Below are 21,149 nucleotides of genomic sequence, written 5' to 3'. Positions count from 1 at the left end.
ACGGACAGAAATATCCCTTTAATTTGTTCCCAGTAAGACATACCAAAATCACTTTCATTCTAAACTTTTTTCCCCACCTACAGAGCTCCCATCCAGAACCTGTCCTAGACCTCATACTCAACTCCAGAGAAGTTTTAATGTTTTTTTTTTTAAACACGTTAGAGAAAACTCATGAACAATTCTGTATTTGTTTTGCTAATCCCTTCATACAGATAAGAAGCTCTTAATAAAATAGCAATCAGTACTTTCTCTCCATTACAGTGGATCCACAAAAATATCTGTTTCTTTACTATGGGAAACAGCCAATTTTAATCCTAAATTACTTTAATTTTCAATACATCTTTAGTTATTTTTTGTTGTTCTTACTACAAAAGCCAAAATGGAAAAAGAGACGTGAAATCACATTGTATTGAAGGTTTTATTGACGGCTAAATTGCTGTCACTTAAATCAGGCATAGCACTTCAATTCTTATCTAACAGGACTCAAAAGAAAGTGGCCATTAAAGATTTACTTCTATAAGCCTTTAAGTTGCCAAAGACATACTGTTCTGAACAACTTCCATACTGCCAGCAAATGACAGCATTCTAGCTGCATAGCTTACGTTCTATGCTTTAGTATACAGCAAAGCGTGATCTTAAAATTCATCACTTTTACCAGTTACACTTTTTTGAATTATGTTACAAACAAAAACCATTTTCTTCTCTGCAATTATGTACAGTATAAAATAAAACCCAAGGTCTGTGGTAGAAATGTGTAAGATGTGATCATATACAGAAGACAACAGCAAATTTTATGAAATAAATTACAATTATTTTCCAAGATTAGACCCTGTTCAAGATTACTTTAACTGACATTGCAGTGACACTTTCCAGAAGCGTGGAAAATACATCCAATGGACCAGATCCTTCTCTTTTCCTTCACCTTATGAGTTACATGGACAAGTCTAAAGTGACTGTGTATCCTACGCGATTAAATATATCTATGTCACAACTCACTATCTAGGCTTACTTTGCACTGACGAAGCACTTAAAGTCTGATAATCTTGATACTTATAGAATCATATGTGATGATATTCACATTACTGTCAAGTGGAAGAAGGAACAGCTGGGAAGGAAATGAACATGCAAATCAAATGTTAAGGAATAAATTAGAAAAAATAAATCACACTTAGAATTGGGACAGTACATTAGAGCTAAAAAGGAGAGGCATTATTCCAAATAATAGTTTTTTAATAGCCTTTAATTTGAAAACCAAATCTTTACCCAGGGCACAAAAACAACACTCTGGCAACAACTGCCCCATGCTAACAGATGGAACACGGGTTCTGCAGGAGACTTTCTGATCTCTCTTCAAAGCGATGAACAGTGGAATAAACGCAGTTTTTAAAAGACAGTGCCAATACAGAGAAGATGTGCTGGAACTGTGAGCTAAAACCTCCAATTTCCCCTTCCTGATTCTAAATTATCAAAAGAAATAGACACTTCTAAAAAAAACCAAGCAAACAAACCAAACATGACGATCCCACCCCTTTTCAAGTATGTTATTCCTCTCCACTCTGGCTTCCTACAGAGTATTTCACTGTGAGCAAGAAAATTATGTGTAACACCAATAATTTATCAATTTCTGGAATGAAACATCATCAGCAGTATAAAATACACAAAAGCTACAACCTGTCTTTTTCCCTGCTATGTTAAAATGAAAACAGCTGTAAAAGATCTAGAGAAATTAAAATTACATCCAAATAAAAGATGTTTATTCCAACTTGTAAATACCAAATACTCCCCTCCCTTTTTTGTGAAGATACTTCAGACAATACCTGTCAACCAAAACTCAGTTAATTTATGCAGCATGGACTCCCTTAAAATGACATTGTCAAACACTCAAATTATAAATACAAGACCTCCCCTGCATCATAAAAGACAAGACAAAATCGCTCATAATATAAACAACACTTAGTTTTACTTTTCATAGCTTTTTGTAAGTTACATTGCAAGTAACTGCCATTTCTTTAACATAAATCCCAGATTTGAAAGAAGTCAGACCTGTAGAGAACAGAAGTAATTATTGTGAAGTGCTTCCTATCAACGCTCTGGCCACAGAACAATTCTCAGCACCCACCCAGCAAAACCAGCCACTGCAGCTGTTAACACTGCTAGCAAAGTTGCCAACAACTGAATGGCTTGATGACTGAATGCTTTTCTCCCGCCCCCATGAAGACAAAGAGAAAGTAGTGCTTTAGAGCAGTGCAGGGAGGCTTACATGTTTACTGCTTGTTATGTGACTCTCTGTAAGCACAATGAAAGATTGGCCTCTTCAGGAGGACAAATCATCTTTCAGTAATATTTTTTGTTTATTTTAAATTCCTTCATAAGACCACGGGGCAACAGCAACATGTAAAATTAAGGCTGGAATGACTTAAGAGCTTTTCGTCTTAGAGCTCAGTTTTAAAAGTTCACTGTACCCTAATTTCATATATGCTTTGGGTAACTGGAAAAAACAAACAGGTCATTTACAAAGAAAGTCAACTGGTCCTAACCCTGTAGTGACTGTGAACAATATCACTTGACAGTGGTCCTTGCTATAGAAGGTCCACTCTGAAATGAAATGAGTGAAGATGAGCAGTTGCATATGAAAGCCTTCCTATGGAAATAAACACTTTGACAAACCATTTCATTCAATAACACAGCACTGGCAATGCTCAGAGGCTGCATTTATAAAGCAAACTACTTCATTATTAATTGTCCTGCTTCTTCCTTGATTATTACTCTGTAATTTAGTATACATACTGTTCCATTACAGTATGTACTTAGCATATGTACAGTAAATAATACTGGTCTAAAAATCTAAAAATGTCACTCAAGAAATTTCCAGTAGATGGCTTCTATGCATAAATTTGCAATTAACTTTTGAAGCCAAGCAAGGGTCTTTCAGCAAACCTGGCTCATCAAAATATTTTTAGACCTACACTCAATAGTTTCATATAAAAAAAAAGTAACCACCTGCACATCTATCCTTTTCAGGAACTATACATGCTCCACAAACAGCAAGTTAACAGCTGCAACTTGTTTGCTGGGATCACACCAAAAAAAAGACAAAAGGAAAGAGAAATAAAATTTATTATAAAACATGTTGAAACAGCAATGACTTAGCTGACTTCCTGCTCTGCTGTTCTAGGCAGAACAAAATGTGACTGAATGCTCTCAGGAAAGCCAAAACAAAATTACAGCGTGTTGCTGCTGCACTAAAATCGCTTTCTCTTGATAATTTCTGGTTTCCAGCTGACAGGATGAGTTTCTTCAGTCTAAAAGGGAAAAAAAGAAAAATCTTGTAAGGATTATTTTTAACTTGAAATTCACTTGTAATTAGGGTTTGGTTTAAAATATTACTCACAGAGTACGTATACTCTATTTCATATATAACATTATAACTACCTAATCTACTATGTAATTAATTTACTTAAACAAAATTTTATGTCATCCCACTGTCTGAAGTACATGACAAGCCTTATTCTGTTTGGGGTTTTTTTTGGTGTGTTCCTCCACTCACCCAAGAAGGACAAAAACCAGATTGCCAATAGCATCTCAGAAACAACACTGTAGTGATCAAAGCACAGAATTCCAGAGACAGCCCTTCCAGCAATATCTATATCAGTACTGGCGGATGCCACAGAATCTAGTTTTCCCAATTGCAAAATGGATAAAACATTCCTTATTCCTTTAGATCCAAGATTGCTCCAAGTCTAATTCAATGCAAAAATCCCAAGGTTTAATAAAGATCTTTATATTCTTTATATTGAAGACATACTCTGATAAACTATACAATAATCTATTGTCTTCTCCATTAGTAAATGGATCCAGATTTGAGAATAATGGTTTGAAAACAAGCTATTAACTCTGAATTCTAAAAATCATCACAGCAAGTGACTAATCTAGATCATATACAGAAGTACAATAAATCTTTAAAATTTAATCTTTTTGCTAATGTTTTAATGAATACAACCACACACAGTCCCCTAGTGGCTTCAAAACACAATGTTCATTATTGTATTAAGATTTCTCCAAATTGTACCACAAAGGACTTTGCAGAAGAGTTGATGGGCCTGAGACTCATTTGTACTACAGCATATAAGAAACTGGGAGTGCAGAAAGTAGTTGCTGTCCTCTTTAACATTTTTACATACATACCACTCTCAAACGTTAATAAAATGGATTACACAAGTGCACATCCTTTATTGATAAGTGTAACATTTGTTTGAAATCTGTTGATTTCACAAAAACACACTAAACAGACACTCGGACATACCGCAGTATCGTCTTCTTTGTATACTTTTATGGTTTTATCAGCTTCAGCAGTTAGCAATCTGCTTTCTGACTGGTCAAAAACACAAGCAAATATTCCTGATTCACTGTCCAAAGAGCCTGGCTGTACAGCTGCATGTACTCTCTGGAAATTGTATCCAGTTCTCCAGTCCCAAAGATGCATAGTACCATTATCGGCTAAAACAAACACACAAAGATATTTAGTGTTCTTGAAGCTTTTGAGTGAAAGAATTAAATCAATGCATCATGACAGACAAAATCCTCCCACAGGCACTGGAGCCAAGTGGCTAGTTTCTTAATTTCAGAACGCCTGAACATATATTGCTGAGTAAACACGATTTCGATTCACAGAACCAAATAAAATTTTGAGATTAGCTATGAATCTTTTAAATGACACAAAGATAACATCAGAAAATGCATGTAAGAAACTTTGAGACAACAGATCCAATGCATTTGTGCTGCATAAAAAATAGGGAAGAGTTCACAGGTAAATGGTACAGCAAGCTTTAGCAAGATGCTTCTGTATCCTCTATTCTCACTGCATCAACATGTTACTAACAGAGCAGCCAACAAAGAACCAGATGTCTCCCAGGCAGCTTCCAATTTCCACTCCCCTGCTGAGGGGACACTAATGGTCAGGAAATCACAGAGGATGGACTCTGAAGACTTGCAGCAGCAGCCAACTGAGAAGAGGAAACCTCTTCCCTGCAGCACATTAAAAGTACTTTCAAATACATTTTTGTGCAGGCAGCTCAGTAACATCCAAGAAGATACAAGTGGCCCATGAAATGAAGTTGTATGAAGTTAGCAGGCTTATAGGCCCAGAGAAAGGATTGCTCAGCGAGCACCACTGTCCAAGGACCTCCAGCCATACATACACGGGGGAGTGGAGAGGGGAAACATGAACACGTATTTCTCATTTTTACCTCCTGAGACGAGAACACCATCAGAATTTACAGCCAGTGTGTTGATAATAGCATTGTGACCAGAGAGGTTCTGAATGAAGTTTCCATCTGGGAATTTCCACTGCTTAATGTTATCTGGAGAACCAGATGCAAATGTATAACTGAAAGAAGATAAGCAGAGTATACTGAAGTTCAAAATAGCTGTAGGGATAGCAAACGTCCTTCATGGCAAATACAGTTAAATGCTAGTTGCAAAGGTACTTAATACTAAAACTGCTTTTCTGACATTTTTACTTCACATAAAATGAAGCAATTTTATGAAATAATGAATTATTTATTTCTACTGTTTCCTTTCTGTTCCATAGACTACCTAAACTTTATAAATCCTATGCCATATAGAATGTTAATATGCAAACAAATATTAAAAATGCATGTTAAGTTCTTGTCAGTTGTTATTTTGGCAAATTTTCATGTGTACATGCACCATCAGCAAAGGTATCAGGAAAAAAAAAAAAAAGGCAGCAAACCCCAAACAAAAATCAGTATTGGCTAGTTTTCCAGAACTACAAAACCAAGGATGAAGCACTGCAAAAAAGTGAACTACGGAAGATAATTTGTTTTACTCAGTTGCCCTAAAATAATCAATTCCCTCATTTTAACACATGCAAACAGTTACAAGGTTATTCGCGTTGCATATACAAAAGCCTGTAGGAATATTTTCAACTGCCACAATGCCCAAGCGACTTGCTGTCTATTTAACATATCCTTCAATTAAAAAACCAGATTATTCGGAAAAAATACTGGAATACTAAAAACTATAGAAATACTGAAATAATAAAAAAATACTAGGCTGACAGTTGCTACTGCTTGAAAAAAACACTTCAAACTTATTTTCAAAGAAGTATGACTGATGAATCTGAAAGCAGATTTTTTTTTGCAGAATATAAGTAAAACTAGAGTTTTTCTCTTCTATAGCTAACAGGCATATTATAAGATTTTTACAATTTTTCAGGCATATATATTGGATCAGAATTTATTCATATCAAAGATTCTGAATTTCTGCACTGACAGAATTTCATTTCAAAATATTAAAGGTACAGAAGTACCACAGTTCTACGTGAATTCCTTTTCTCCATTGTTTTAATGGGGATTTATCCGAACAGGCAACTGTTGATGCATCAAAATACATACATATAAATTCAGAGCACTTCCAACAACATCTGCTTCAAAGATTAAATACTCACAAGAAGTTTCTTTTTAAGGTCAGTTAGGTTGAACTGTCTCATGAAGTAAACCACATATTAAAAAAAAAATCCCTTTGTATTGATCACTGTCTCCTTTACCATTATTCACACGTGCCATTTTAAGTGCCATTAGCCACCTTCTGCTAACAACCATTCAGTTACATATTTATTATTAGTCTTACAAGCCCAGTATCACTTATTTCTCAGGGACTGCATCAAAGGCATGTACATAAGAAATTCTGTGGGATATAAGACATTCTCAGGATTGCTAATGTACACCAATGCAAATACTTGGGGACCACAATCAGTATAGTAAAAGGTATTTGAGAACTGATATGTACATTTTTACAGCATTCTAAGCTCATTAGTTTTCCACATTATTATGCCCTACCACTCTAAACCATCACTCACACTGGCTTTCTGTCACCACCTAACGTTATGAACTGTGAAAGCGTAAAAGAATGAGGAAAACCTACTGTCTTGGATGTAGCACTACTGCTCTTACAGATTTCTTGTGATTTGTCAAAGTAACACGAGTTTTTCCTGCCACTAAATCCCAGAGCCGTATGGTAGTATCATGACTGCCTACAATGAAAAGAAAATGAAAAATAGTAGAAACCATCATATTGATTCTATCATCATTATGACTTTGATAAGGCAGCCAAAACTTTACATGTGAAAGAGACCAAAACATTGTGCATGTTACAAAAATATGATACTGACGTCACCTCAGACGAGAAAGATGCTGGGTTGTAATAAGAGTTTTTAGGCAGTTTGAAATTCAAGAAGAATTACACAGCAAAGCTAGATTTTGACATAATGGGAAAGAAGATAAACTTTATATTTAACCATGGTACTGGACACTTCTGAACTGAATTGTGGAGAACTGTGAAATACCACAGAAAATGCAAGCCTCAATACACATTACAAAAAAGCCTGTAAACACCAGAAACAAGGAAGTGCAAAAAACAGTTCAAACAACGCATAGCTCTATTTGCTTATGTCATTAATAGTACAGAATAGCCATTGCATGACCCATTTTCAACAGAAAACTACTAAGAGAAATTAAGTAAATGAACAAAGACAACATTATGAACCTCCCATAATTACCAAACAAATACATTCACGCTTAGGGTTTTTAATCAAGTAACTTGTGAACCCATGCCCACTATACCTGTAATAATTTGTGGTTCTGCAGCTTGGCACTTCACTGTTGCTACTGCATTTGTGTGTCCTGACAGTGTGTGCACACTGGCTTTCGTCCTTACATCCCAAATCTGTGAATTCACAGCAAGTCAGAGGTCAGTAACGGGTGCACATTCAACGTATTTTAGGCCCTGTCATTGATTACGTGAATTCCTCGCCATAGTTCTACAGATTAAACAATGGTACTGAGGTTGTATTTTTCATCCAGTAATTCATCACACAACTGCCTCAGCTGGCACATTTCAAAGGGAACCGGAAGCCTGTCATTGAATTTCTAGATATGCAGATAAAGTCACCATAAAACCATACCATCTTCTAAATACCAAGTGATCCTATATATACTATGTAGTCTACCTACTAAATTAAGAAATAAAACATTATTCTGAAGTGACACTCCATTTTTGTGTATTTGGGCTTCAGTTTTATTGACAATGGGACATAAAGTTAATACAAATCATCTCAGTATTTTCATCTTAATTCACGTCAACTTTTGGCAAGAATGGAAGATGTTGAAATACACTGATGTATCAAGATGTTAAAACCTAACAATGCTATACTTACTCGTGCTGTTGAATCTCTGCTACATGTTACCAGTACATCTATTGTTGGATGCAAGTCTAAACCATAGACAGCACTTAGATGACCATGGTAATGTCTGATAACCTAGATGAATAAAACACACACAGAGAGTAACTGGATATTTAAAAGAATATTCTAAATGCTTTCACTTTTATATTTGCCACCTTAAATTAATTCCAATTAAAAACACCACAGCTTACCTTATTGTATTCAAGATCCCAGCATTTCACTTGTTTGTCTTCTCCACAAGAGAACAGGTATGGACTTCTCGCGCTTACTATAACCCCCCGTACAGTACTGATGTGTCCAGTCAAAGACAATTTCAATTTGCCACTAGCAAGGTCCCAAATCTGCAAAATAGGTATTTTGAGGTAGACAGGTAAAAGCTACACAGTGATCATCTGGGTAAACAGCCCAGGTGTAACTGATCCTGCTGCATTTGAAGTCAAAAACTACAACATAAACACTTGCTCTCCAGGTACTACCATGGTAAATAAATGAAATCTCAAGAATTAATAATCCACAAGTCCCTTATAACCAGGTAATAGAAAATGTTCTGCAGTTCATTAGTCTGCAAACAGTAACCAAGAAATTGTTTCCAAGGAATGAAGACATTTTTAAATAACAACCCCCCACAAACTTTGTCAGTGATTTCTTCCAACCTCTCACCTTTATAGTTCTGTCAGCTGAGCCAGTAACAAACCACTGATTTCCTGGTTCTACTGCAATACATCTCACCCAGCCCAAATGACCACTGATAACCTTTAGAAAAAACAGAAATTTTTCTAAATCAGAACTAGTACACACACATCTGTCAACATAATTTTCATTCTCCAATACTGGAATCTGTTAGTATTCACCAAGAAAGGCATGCTCCCCAAAAAGTCAGACGTGAAATTAGATCTGAAGAGAGTTTGATTTCTACTTTAGTTAAATGAAGAGACCTGAAATTTACATGTCATACACCAGACTTGAGGAGCTTGCAATACGGAAATACCCTGTTCCTATAAGCAACTCCTTCAAATCCTTTGAAAGTCCATAACACCGTGACTCACCACTTGAGGCCCTGAAGAGAAAGACTGTATTTAAGCAAAAGCTCCTTGTGCTGCTGTATAGGGCTTATACAAAGACAAAGAACAATTACATAAAATCTTGACTATTAAATCACATTGCCATATAATAACCTCTTAAAGCACACCACCACCTCTTTTTCCCCAAATAAAGGGTAACGTGAGTATGTTGGAAACTTCCTGGTAACAAAATATGGAAGACAGATCTCACAAGAAAAACTCTACCAATACATGGCTGGCTTACAGCAGCCTTTCTGTTTCCCCAATTTCTCTGAAATCAGACAGCTAAAATCAAAACCCATATTTGATTTCACTGGATGTCATGTTCCATGCACTGTCACACAGCTCATTTCAAAAGATCTAAAACACAACAGAAGTTCTTAGGCAGAAATACTTTGGAATGCTAAAGTAGATTCTTCTGACCAGACAAGACCACAGCCACATACATTTGAGATAGCTGTCTAGATTTCTTCATAGTCTAGGAATAGAAACAGGCATTTCAAGGGGGGGGGAGAATCTAAGAAATAATTCATCTGACCTATTTTAAATCCCCATCTTTCACAAGTGACTTCAAATCAAGCTTAGGAAGACCCATTAAAACGTAGGTCTTAAGCAACAGCTGAAACCCAGATTTGGTGTTCCAGCTATGCTTCTATGTCTGCGTTGCTTGAACAACCTTCTGTCCTGTTAAGCAAGGACTTTGACAGGAAACCTCCACTAAAACTGCTTACATGTAGAATTAGCACAGTGACTTGAATTCTCTTACAGTCTCTCTCTCTGAAAAGAAAGTGCTCCTAACAAGTAGGCATGTTTCATTTTTTTACCTTAAAGCTCTCATGGGTTTATTTTGGTACTTTTTTTTTTTTTTTTTTTACAAACAGCATTTGCCTTAACTTTTAGAGAGCACATTCCAACACTGCTGTATTTAGAAAACCTACATATTCTTTTGAGCTCAAGTGTTTTTCAAAAAAATACTTTTGAGATTAGCCTTAAGATTTATGACTAATACAGTATTCAGGACTCTTCTGAAGATCTAAATGCCCACATATGGTGCTATATTTAGATGAACAGTGCTAAACCAATACAATACTGATAGCAGAGCATAAGATTTTTAAATACCAGTAAAGTCTAACATTCCTAAAATAATATTCACCCTTTCTCAGACAAAATTGCTTAAATTTCATAGTAAGAATCATCCCCTTAGGAAAAAAAATACACATTCAAACAGATGCACCTGAAAAATTAAAAAGCTCTGAAGCAATACATATGCTTTGAGATTTTTCCCTTCCACTCAGCTACCCTGCCATACTCATTCCCAAAACGTTTAAAGATGAGATTTTGGGGGAATGTCTATTATTACTCTCTAAGAAAATTAAAATGTAAATTAGACCAATTCAAACACAAGACTAGAAGTCAAGCAATCTAAATTGCAGAGATAATTTGTGATTAAACTATTTAGCACTTTTTCCCCATTTTCATAGCAAGTAAAAGAAGTCTGGCTGACTCCGACACTGACTGCCTTTATGTGTTTTTGGAAACAAATTCATTATGTTCACACTGCTAGAGTATTTCTTTAAAGTGTTACTGGTTTCAAATTTTGCACCTTGTCTTTGAGTTCCTCCACCAAAGAATCTGACTAGAAAAGAAAAAACAAACTGTAATGAATTTATAACACAGCTACACCTATGTAAACAAGAGGGTAATATTAATAACACTCACAAAATAATTTATTAAATAGAATGAAGAAAGTTTGTAATCTAATCACTTTGTTATTTAAAGAAAGAGTGCGCATTGTTGTTGCATACACAATTGTATACATAACTTGGCCATGATCACTTTTAATTTGATTTCATTTTTGTAAATGAGAAAACAAATTATGCTTTGAGGTCTTTATGGAATATAAAAATATTTATTTACTTTTATATGATGTTCATGTCATCATTTGTAACTTACTCTGTACAGTTTCCATGGTGGATGCCACTGAGGTTTGGGCATGGTTGGAGCCTTCTTTGCCATTAACGCAGAATTTTTGTTTCCACCAGCTTCCACCATGGCCTGCAAGTTAAAAGGAAATGCTTCATAACTTACCTCTTTGGCTAAAACCTAAAGCCTTCTCGCTCAGACATCCCAACACTGATCAAATTTCATCAATCAGGAGATCTCTGCACAACACACAAATGAATCCAGAAGCAATCTGGTGAACACTACGTACTTGTCACATTAGATGTGCAACAAACTCACCACGGACACCCCAGGAGGCTGTGAACGCTCAGATATTCCAGCATGCCTGTAAATATCACCCACACCAGCAGCTGTCCGATTTGCATCCAACCTAGGTTGAATGAAAATGGCTGATTAATTGGAATCAACTTTCTTTTATTAAGTGATAAAGTATCACAGGGCTGCATCCACTCGAGTGTTGTACACCTCCAAGGACAGAGACTCCACAACCTCCCTGGGCAACCTGTTCCAGTGCCTGACCACCTCAAGGTGAAAGACACCCCCAAAAAAAGCCTCACTTTTTTCTCTTCTACCTGAAAAGAATTTCCCTTGCTCCAGCTTTGGCCCACTGCCTCTCATGACATCCAAGAAAAAAAAAAGTGTACAGAAAAATGACGCTTGGCCACACTAAAAGCAGTTTCTTTAAACCTTTTATAAACTAGAACATTCAAAGTACTCAAAGTAGCTCTTATCTTGACTTCTGTGTTTTGCCTTGAAATTCCCACAGGTAACGAAAGTGCTAATGAAGGAACACAGCAGTACCTGGATTGAGAAGCAGGAAGTGCTACAGCTAAGGACTGTGCTGCAGATTCACTAGGCATCCTCTGGACCTTAGTATCTGCTGTCAAAGCCACACCTTCAAAAAAACAAACCGAAACAACATGGCAAAAGCAAAGACAATTCTACTAAAAATAAAATCCAGAAAAGTATATTATACAAACACACATATATACACATACAACTGCGAACAAGGGCTTGTCACACCCCTGTAATATTAAATCCCATCATTCAATGACACTATTTTTCACATACAAGTCAAATCTACTGAAATTTTTATTTTGGCCCAAATCCTTTCCATCTTGATTCTACTACATACACAGATACACAATTTCTAAAGTAAAAAATATTATGATTCTGTCATTGGAATAAAAAAAAAGTCTAGCTAGGAGCAGCACCCAACTTTTTATCCAGCTTCAACTACCATGGAAATCTAAACATCACAGAAATAAACATGAACTTGAGAAGTATTTGCTAACTCAGGTCCTTTAGTGCAGTTTATTATGCTGTCCCTACGCGGTAGTTGACATCATGCAGTGATGCCAGAACTACAAAAGGTTTAGTCCTACTGAAGTGAGAATTTCAGACTACAACTTACAAGAATCCTAAGAAGAGCAGATCACTTTTTAAAAACAAAAAATTTTAGAACTCTTTGCAACGTGTAGTTTTGGGGCAGACTGGTAAATCTACCCAATTCTCTATTTCTTTTCCTAACCAAAGTTCCGGCAGTTGAGAACAAAAATAATATTCGGGTGAGATGCCCAGGTTAAAACAAGAAACAACAAAAGAAATCTAATTTTTAACCCTGACATATCTAATTCTATTCAAAGAACACTGAACTTGAGGAAACCTATAAGAGCAAGTCCTGACTCCAGCTACAGGCAACGATGTGTGGGGTTTTTAACGGCTGCATGTCCACTGAACACTCACATTTGTTAACTTACAAATCAAGCTACAACAGACTCTCCACTATATTGTAATAACTTAAGCACTAACAGTAAAAGACCAACAGCTAAAACTAAACTGCCACAAGGACAGCGTGGGATTCATCAAAACCAGTGACAATTAGCATGGCCAATGTAACACCCCAGAAACATAACCCTTCCAACACAGACAAAACCAAACGACACTAAGATTATTAGACCCTCATGTCTCTTTCTCAGAGCAAGGCGGTGATACCTATACCTTTCTGCTCTGGTGATGAAAAGCAGGATGCATTCCCTCTTGTCATTCAACGTCCTTCTAGCTGGAACCTCCCCGCCTTGTCCACAACCTAAGAGCAGCTCTGCCACAACAGCGGAGGCACCAGGGATCTGTGGGTCTCAGCAAGCTCTCCAAGAGAAAGGGGACCACAATATCAGACAGGAGATTCCTAGAACATTTTTTGTGAAAACGTCACCCTGGGAGGTGAAATCTCACAGAAATGAATGACCATCTCAGAGAAAGCTCACATCCACCGAGGCTTAGTGAGAAGACACTGCATCTTACCTAAACCCTCCTCCTACCTCCTATCCCAGAACATTCATCAGCCACAAAATTCTCTGCACCAATATTATGAAAGACTTGAATGGCATTTCCCACTACTATCAGGTATGGATTCACAGCAAGAGGAAGTCTGCTCCAGCTAGGACAGAGGACACCTTGTTCCTAGAGGAAGCCAAAAAACCCAGGCAAGCACAGAATTTTACTTACCGGGCCCAGGTGGGTATGGATGTGTACCAGTTATCAAATACTCAAGTTCTTGTCCTAAAGAGCAACACAACATTGTATTAGTAACTATATCTTATACCGCACTGCAAGTGACGCACTCAGACAGGAAACGGGGAAACAGAGCAAGTCATATGTAGCAGAAGAAATCAGCAACCATTTCTAATATGCTACACTTTGATATCTCTTATTTTCGTTAATTTTATTTATTCTGCTTATCTCAGTTTTCTAAAACTCAATAGTAAAAAACCCCTACTTTTTTTACAATGGTGAAGCCACCTGTTATCAAGGAGGACTCTCAACAGAAAAATCTTCATACTGTCAAAGATGCCTTTTGAAGTAGGTATCATGGGAAAGGATTCAAGGACACAAATAGCACTGGTGTCTGAAAGCTAGTGAAGTCAACTGAGTGTCTGCGGTACCAGAAAAGGAAAAGGTTCTTTTCTTCTTAAAAGATTTATTATCTCTCAACATCTTCCACTTTCAGAATACTTCCAAATAAAGTACCTTGGGGGAAAAAAAAAAAATCTCAACTAAAGGCAGCATTTGGCACTCTTTAGAACAGAAGTTTCCATGAGATCTACCCAGAACATACATGTTTTTCATATAACCAAACACAGACTGAAAAAACCTGCAGATTTAAAACAAAAGTTTTCTGGTTTAATAGTTGCACAGCTAAATGAAGTCTGAAAAAACTCTATGAAACAAAGTAAAAAAACCCAAACCAACAAAACAGCATGTCCTTGACCATCATGAACTTGTAAAAAGGAGAAATCTGTTACTCATCTTTCTCTAATACCTACATATAGCACACACTAATGCTACCATAAAATTCACTCTTTTTTTACTGTAAAAATTTCACAGCACCCTATTACTCCTTTGTTAAAACAAATTTCCTCCTCGTTCTGAATCACTCACCTTCTGCGGACCCAAGCACGAAAAATATCAAACAATGAGAAAATTATTTTAATTTTCATATTTATCTCTGATGGATTAACATTGGACTGCATTCTTCAGATTTTACATCAGTGAGAGTGTTACAAAAGAAAAGACAACTATACTAAGAGCAAACTAACCTTGATTTCCAGAATACTGTTTGTGTCCATAAGGATCTCCGGTGTTTGGGCCTCCTTTCTCTCTCAAGTTTTCTTTAAGAGTAGGCATGTGTAACACCGAGCCATACTCTGTACGCAGCTTGACTGCCATCTTTACTTTGTGACTGTTGGAAGAGTAAAGCGCAATCCTGATTAAACCCTGATTTTTGAATTGTTACTAAGTTTTGAAATATTTTAGAGAAGGTTTTATACAACCTACTTTACAATTCTGTTATTTTTCTTCCCTCAAGACTACCTTGTTAACTCTACAGAAACATCTGAACTTCTGACTTGGATGAAGCAATCACATAGTTTAAAACTTCACTAAGTGCAGGACTTACCTCTCTTCATCTAACGGGATGGGCTTGGCATTATCAGCTACAAACATATCATGGGTTCTCTTCAAGGATCTGAACACAAGTGTGTGCACAGAATGCTTTTGGACTTCCTAAAATAAAGAACATTTAAATACATTTGGACATAATTAAATGGAAAATTGAAAACTGAAACATAAATTGAACTCGGCAGCAATTTCAGACTTCAGTACTATTGGACAATACAGCACTATTTAGTTTACAGAAATCTAAAAAATTAAGTCTATCTGTTAATTGTTTTCACAGAATCAAAGATTACCAGGTTGGAAGGGACCTCAAGGGTCATCTAGTCCAACCTTTCAAGGTAAAAATATAGTTTAAATGATATGGCCCAGCACCCTGTCAAGCTGAGTCTTAAAACTGTCCAACGTAGGGGAATCCACCACTTCCCTTGGGAGACTGTTCCAATGTCTAATTGCCCTCATGGTGAAAAAGTTTCTTCTGCAGTCCAATCGGAATCTCCCCAGGAGTGACTTGTATCCATTACTCCTTGGCTTTTCCATGCGACTCCTCGTAAAAAGGGAGTTTCCATCTTCTTGGCAGCCACCCTTTGTGTACTGGTACATAGTAACAAGGTCTTCCCTAACAATGCAACCCAGCATCCTGTTGGCCGTCTTTGCCGCTGCAGCACACTGTCCACTCATGTTGAGCTAGTTGTCCACCGAGATCCCCAGGTCCCTTTCCACAGGGCTGCTCTCCAGCCAGGTGGATCCCAGTCTGAGCTGCGTATTTACTCCAAATAACACTCCTCTTCTTGTAAACTGCCAAGACTTTGAAAGGCAAGCCAAAAACTTTGATCGAACTTTCTGCACTGGCATCTGCATGACAAATCCATGAGGGTGCAGGCTTTTTCCTCTCATCCTTTCCAGCTCTGTTTTTATATGTAGGCAATAAAGCAACTAATTCTGAAAACACTCCTGTAAATTTTATTTCATTACCACCATAAAAAGAACAAGGGTAATCATAATTTTCTATGCACAGTGCCACTCTACGTAAGCACAGCACAGTTTACCAAGAGAAACCTTGGGATCAAACTTGACAAAACTTGTTTTCCTTTCACAATTTTTCTTTGTTACTAGGAGCAAAGCGTACTTAAAAGCCCATTCAGAAACTAACAAGCGGAATTAAAAAGCTGTTAACTTATACACAATATTTTCTTATCAATAGCACATTTTTTTTTAATTAATATTTTCCTTCCAATGAAGAAAATAATTAGAAATCTGAGCCTGCTTGCTTAGGTACAAAGCCAAAACTCTCTGCATGACTATGTTCTGTATGTCACACAAACAATGGCAACAAACTGGAAGCTACATCAGTAGCTTTTGGCACTGGATATCATTCAACTGCCCAGCCTTCCACATTTATTATGTAGGTGCTTTCCCGATCAAGCTCTCTGTACATTCCGTTTTCCTGCCCTGTAAGTTGTCTGTGCACTCACTGACCCATTTGCAGTGGCTGTTACCCTCCTAAGTGGGTAGCACCTATACAAAAGTTTTTACTCTGGCTCTATGAGCTCCTGCAAGCTCTAGGTATTAAATGAAAAAAAAAAAAAACCAAACCAAACAAAGAACTCAATGTTTGGAATTGGGTTAGGAATTTCATACATCTGAAGAAAGAAATAAGAATCACAGCAGCTAATTACTGTCACCACACCAGTAGTAGGTAACACAACACCTCCCCAACAGGGAAGAAGTACCTACAAACATTCTCTGTCAAACACTCTTCTGTAAAAAACAACTAACAGTGTTGCATGGGGCAGCGTTCTTTGCATCTTCTTATATACTCCTGACAATACCCCCTGCTTTTAGAAGTGCGCAATATTCACCCCACAGCAACCACTCCACGGCCTATAAAACCAGTGGCCTTCTCCCCAGCTTTACTACCAAACCCTCACAAAAAAGCTACCGTTTTCTTGACTAGCTGACAAAGCCACTAAGTCACCAGAGGCCAGGCATCACACCGTCACTTCCTCAGCCCCCAGCACCAGTTCCGCACACCCGGTGTACGTCTGGCAAAGCAAAACCGCTGCCTGCTGCTTACTGCTGCCCCAGAGCCCAAAGCCCCGCACCACGCCCCCGCGAGGCCGAGGCCACAGCCCTCAGGCCGGCGAGAAACATCCCCCTCGCTTCCCGCGGGCCACCCTCCGTCCGCCGGGGCGGACCGGGCAGCGGCTGTGAAGGCGGGAGGACGGCCATGGTCTGTCCCCACAGCGGCGCTTTCGTGCCAAGGGCTAGCGGCGGGCGGGGGCGCGGTGCGGCGCTCGGTGGTCCGCGCATGGCTTCCCCTTCCGCCCCGCCCGGCCCGGGCCCCCTCACGGCCCCAACCCCCCCCCCCCCCCCCCGCCCCAGCAGCGCTCCCTAGTCCCGCCTGGGGCGCCTGAACGGCAAGGCACGGACGACGCGAGGGACCCAGCGGCGGCCCGACCCCCCCGGCCCTCACCTCCACCATGGCGCCGGCAAATTTCCACGGCCACAGCACCCCTCAGACCGTTATGGAGGCGCTTCCGGCGCCTGCCCCTCGCCGCACCAGAAGTGACGCGCGGCGAGCGGGCAGGCACGTACGCGCGCGTGCGCGAGGAGCGGGCTAGCGAAAGGAAAGGGACGGAGGAAAGGGACGGAGGAAAGGGGGGGGAGGGGAGGGGAGGGGGCCCGAGCGCAGCCTCTGGGCGGGCTGGGGGTTCGCGGGTTCGAGCCCCGCGGGCGCCGGCGGGGAGTGTGTCCGGTTGCGCCATCCCCCGCGACGAGAGGGCTGCAGTGACGAGTGCCGGCCAGAAGAGCGCAATATTCAGCTTTCTGAAGGGCACCTGGTGTTTTACTAACTTTGCCCCAGAGAGAGGAGGGTGTAGGTGACGTCTATGCGATGGCTGCCGGCGCTGAGGGGCTGGATACACTCTGGTCAGCCTGATTTTGTAGAAATCTGTGGGCTTTGCGATTGTTTTGAGTCGTGCAGCTACAGCTTATAAGTGTTGGGTTTTTTGGTGAGTTTTCAAGGATAAAGGCCGTTCAGGGAACCACACAAAATGAGGGGGATGTGGAAAGACAGTCCCAGGACTGAAATGCAACCTCTAAACAAGAGAAAACCATGCGATAGTGGGATGCTAGCCACTATACCTGGTCTTTTGGAAAAAGTGACTTTCCTTTAGGCCCACAGGACCTCCTTTCAATGGGCACAGAAGTGCATGAATGAGCTGGTCATCCTGCACCTCATGGCAAGGCGTGCATTGCGAGAAGGTGGAGGTTGTAACTCTTTTCCAAATATCCCGATGCTCCAGCTGATTTTTCACTTGCCTTCATAAGCAGAGTAACCTGATGCATGTGTGCAAATTGACCATAGGCACCTACTTTCTTCACATATACTCATTTGCTCTTAAATTCAGCAAGTCTCGTCCTCCTGACCCTAAAGCTGGGATTTGGTAAGTGCATCTTTTGCAGCCCCACCATCATGTTGCTTTTCTTTACCACTATACTGGCCACTTGCTATGTCTGTCTGCATGCCTGAGCTGTGAACGGTTTGCAAACTGATTTGGGCTAAGAGTAATCTAGTGCAACATTGGTTGGTTCAAACCCATCCTCTTTATTAGCCATAGGACGGCATTAATCCAGGATTATTTCTGGCACATGAATTGCCTGCTTGACATAATGACCATCTCTTTTCTGGACCTGATGGATCGTTTCTGATGGCTGCACTGGTGTTTTATATATAGTTATTTAAAGTAAGGTGATAGCTAGAAATGTGGTCCAACTGGCTCTGACCCCCGCCTCCTGATCTGGGGTTGAGGTGGGGGAGAGGTCTTGGTTACATTGTGCCACTGACAGTGGAGGAGCGTTGCCAGCTCAGTTTCAAACCAAGGCAGACAGTTTTTGTGTTTAACATGAGGACCTATTTCAGTAGTCCCTCCGTTGATGCTGGGGATCCCCATTAGGTTTCAGAGCTTCTGGTAGAGGTCAGCGTGACACCTCAAGAGGGGAAATGTCATCTGTCCTTGCTTAAATTACAACCTAGAGTGCAAACTCCATGGGGCAGTGTGTCAAAATTTGGCAAGTCTGTCTTGTCCTCCCAGGCTGATGAGGTTAGATTGAAGATCACAAGGTTTAAAAGGAGGTATTCGGGGCAAGAGACTTCAAACTGTTGGGTTTTTTTTTTTTGGTTTTGTTTTTGATTTTTTGTAAGTTTACACACAGAGTAGTGTGCACCTGCTGACTGGCTGGTTGACTGATTGGTGGATTTGATGTGTGGAAGTGATCTAAGGGCTTATCTCTGGCAACATATAAAATATCATGATACAGTTGTTTCCTTTCTATTGTCTGTTGAAAGAATTAGGCTTATTTTCACTGCCTTTTTAAAGGAAAGCAAATTTGAATACAGATGCTTGTAGCAGTCCAAGAAAAAAAATTCTCCCTTTATGTTTTGTAAGAAAACTCCACTCGCGTGTGCTGTTTATTACTATTAATATTAGTGTTCACCCTGGCCCTGTAGTTCTCATTTTTTTACAAGTAAACATTCTGCTCAGAAACTTACAATCTCAGCTTATTTACTGCTGTCCTTGTAATCTTTAGAAAATCAGAGGACAAATTAATCTTTCTAATAATTTCCTTTTTTTTTCCTAGAAGATTTAGCCTAAGGTGAAATTTAGTCCCAGAACTTCAATAAATCATGACAGCAATATTAATTAGGATATCCACTTTATTCTTTGTTGTTGTATGCAACTATTTATGTATTCTTGTGTGCCAGCTACAGCTGCAATTCTGCAAATAACAAGCTATGTAATTTTTTATAAATCACTATACTTAGAAGACGGTGACTAGTAGGTTGCATGTGCTTTTAGTGCAGTTTTAAGGCCAAAGTGATCAGCCCCACTCATTAATGTTTAAGAACTTGCTTGCTCTCGGAACATGAAGATTGCATTAATTCTCACTTATGAGAAACCTTTGAAGTAATATTTGTTACCGGTACAAGTAAGAAATGAGGACGTTGATCTCACCCGAGATAACATTTAAATTTACAGTATTCTTTTCATAGTATGACACTATTACATCATTAGTTGTTTAAAAGGACATTTCTAAATCAACTGCTATTTTAAAATTTAATTTAGTAAACACTGTAGCTCATCATGGCCCAGGAAGGTTATGTTCCCCTACCCTGAGACCACCGCGGGGGGAACATTCAACTCGGAATAGCCGTGATCCGGCGGCCCTGACTCCTCCAATGGGGGTTTGTGTAAAGAGGGTTGCACCACTGGCAGACAAGTCGGCACAACAAACACAAGGGACAGCAAGCAAATAGTCATTCTTTAAAACACACACGTACGCCTCTGCCAGTAAGTGCCTTTTCAGTACAAAAATACTGTACAAAGGGATGTCCTGGAACACCAGCAGGTCCATGTTGTATTATTACAGTCCCTGATAGCAGGTGTGTTGTGGTATCACTACCACATCACCTCTGGGAACAGCTTCTTATTAACCATGTGAGTTGGAGGAGGGAATATGAAGGAAAAAAAATTAGGTGTCCTGTTTTGAAGATAAACCCTCTGATATAATTTTCAGAATAAATTTAAGCCATGGTTTTGGATGGTCGTAAGCCTTCATTCAGTTCCTAGAAAGTGTCAGCCTAACTGCAATGGTTGCAAGCACGAGAGAAAAATCACATCTCATAACCGGCATGCTAACCTAGATTAAGTTCTTCTGCCAAGACGTTTTTCTACATACGCGTATGTTTGCCAGCATAGATTGCGCTGTATGTCGTTCCAGATTTGGACTGGTTTTTTGCTGATCAAACTCCCCAGGCAAAACCTTTGCAGCACAGGCAAGGCCTCCACTTACCAGATGGTTGGTCTCACAATCACCGTCCTCGGGCATCTGCTCGTTTGACACAA

General features: G+C 39.2%; 1 protein-coding gene across 3 annotated transcripts; it reads right to left on the bottom strand.

The window, feature by feature from the left end:
* Positions 1 to 399: 399 nt before the first annotated feature.
* PLRG1 (pleiotropic regulator 1) lies at positions 400 to 17,776 on the bottom strand. Of its 3 annotated transcripts, none has more exons than XM_086464021.1 (15): positions 17,717 to 17,776; positions 15,245 to 15,351; positions 14,886 to 15,028; positions 13,795 to 13,848; positions 12,088 to 12,181; positions 11,566 to 11,656; positions 11,278 to 11,379; positions 8,924 to 9,016; positions 8,455 to 8,604; positions 8,237 to 8,338; positions 7,644 to 7,746; positions 6,946 to 7,054; positions 5,247 to 5,386; positions 4,304 to 4,497; positions 400 to 3,302 (listed from the first exon to the last, which is right to left on the bottom strand). In XM_086464021.1, the coding sequence occupies exons 1-15, from the start codon at positions 17,723 to 17,725 to the stop codon at positions 3,243 to 3,245; spliced, it is 1,551 nt and encodes a 516-aa protein (XP_086320147.1). In that variant the 5' UTR covers positions 17,726 to 17,776; the 3' UTR covers positions 400 to 3,242. The 3 variants fall into 3 exon arrangements, with proteins under 3 accessions (XP_086320147.1, XP_086320148.1, XP_086320149.1); XM_086464022.1 differs by having other exon boundaries at positions 13,822 to 13,848; XM_086464023.1 differs by lacking the exon at positions 8,924 to 9,016.
* Between the last annotated feature and the right edge of the window lie 3,373 nt (positions 17,777 to 21,149).

This window comes from Leptosomus discolor, chromosome 4 (assembly GCF_034619465.1).
Source record: "Leptosomus discolor isolate bLepDis1 chromosome 4, bLepDis1.hap2, whole genome shotgun sequence".
Taxonomy (NCBI): domain Eukaryota; kingdom Metazoa; phylum Chordata; class Aves; order Leptosomiformes; family Leptosomidae; genus Leptosomus; species Leptosomus discolor.
Note: the sequence above shows the minus strand (reverse complement) of the source record. Positions and strands in the feature narration are given on the sequence as shown.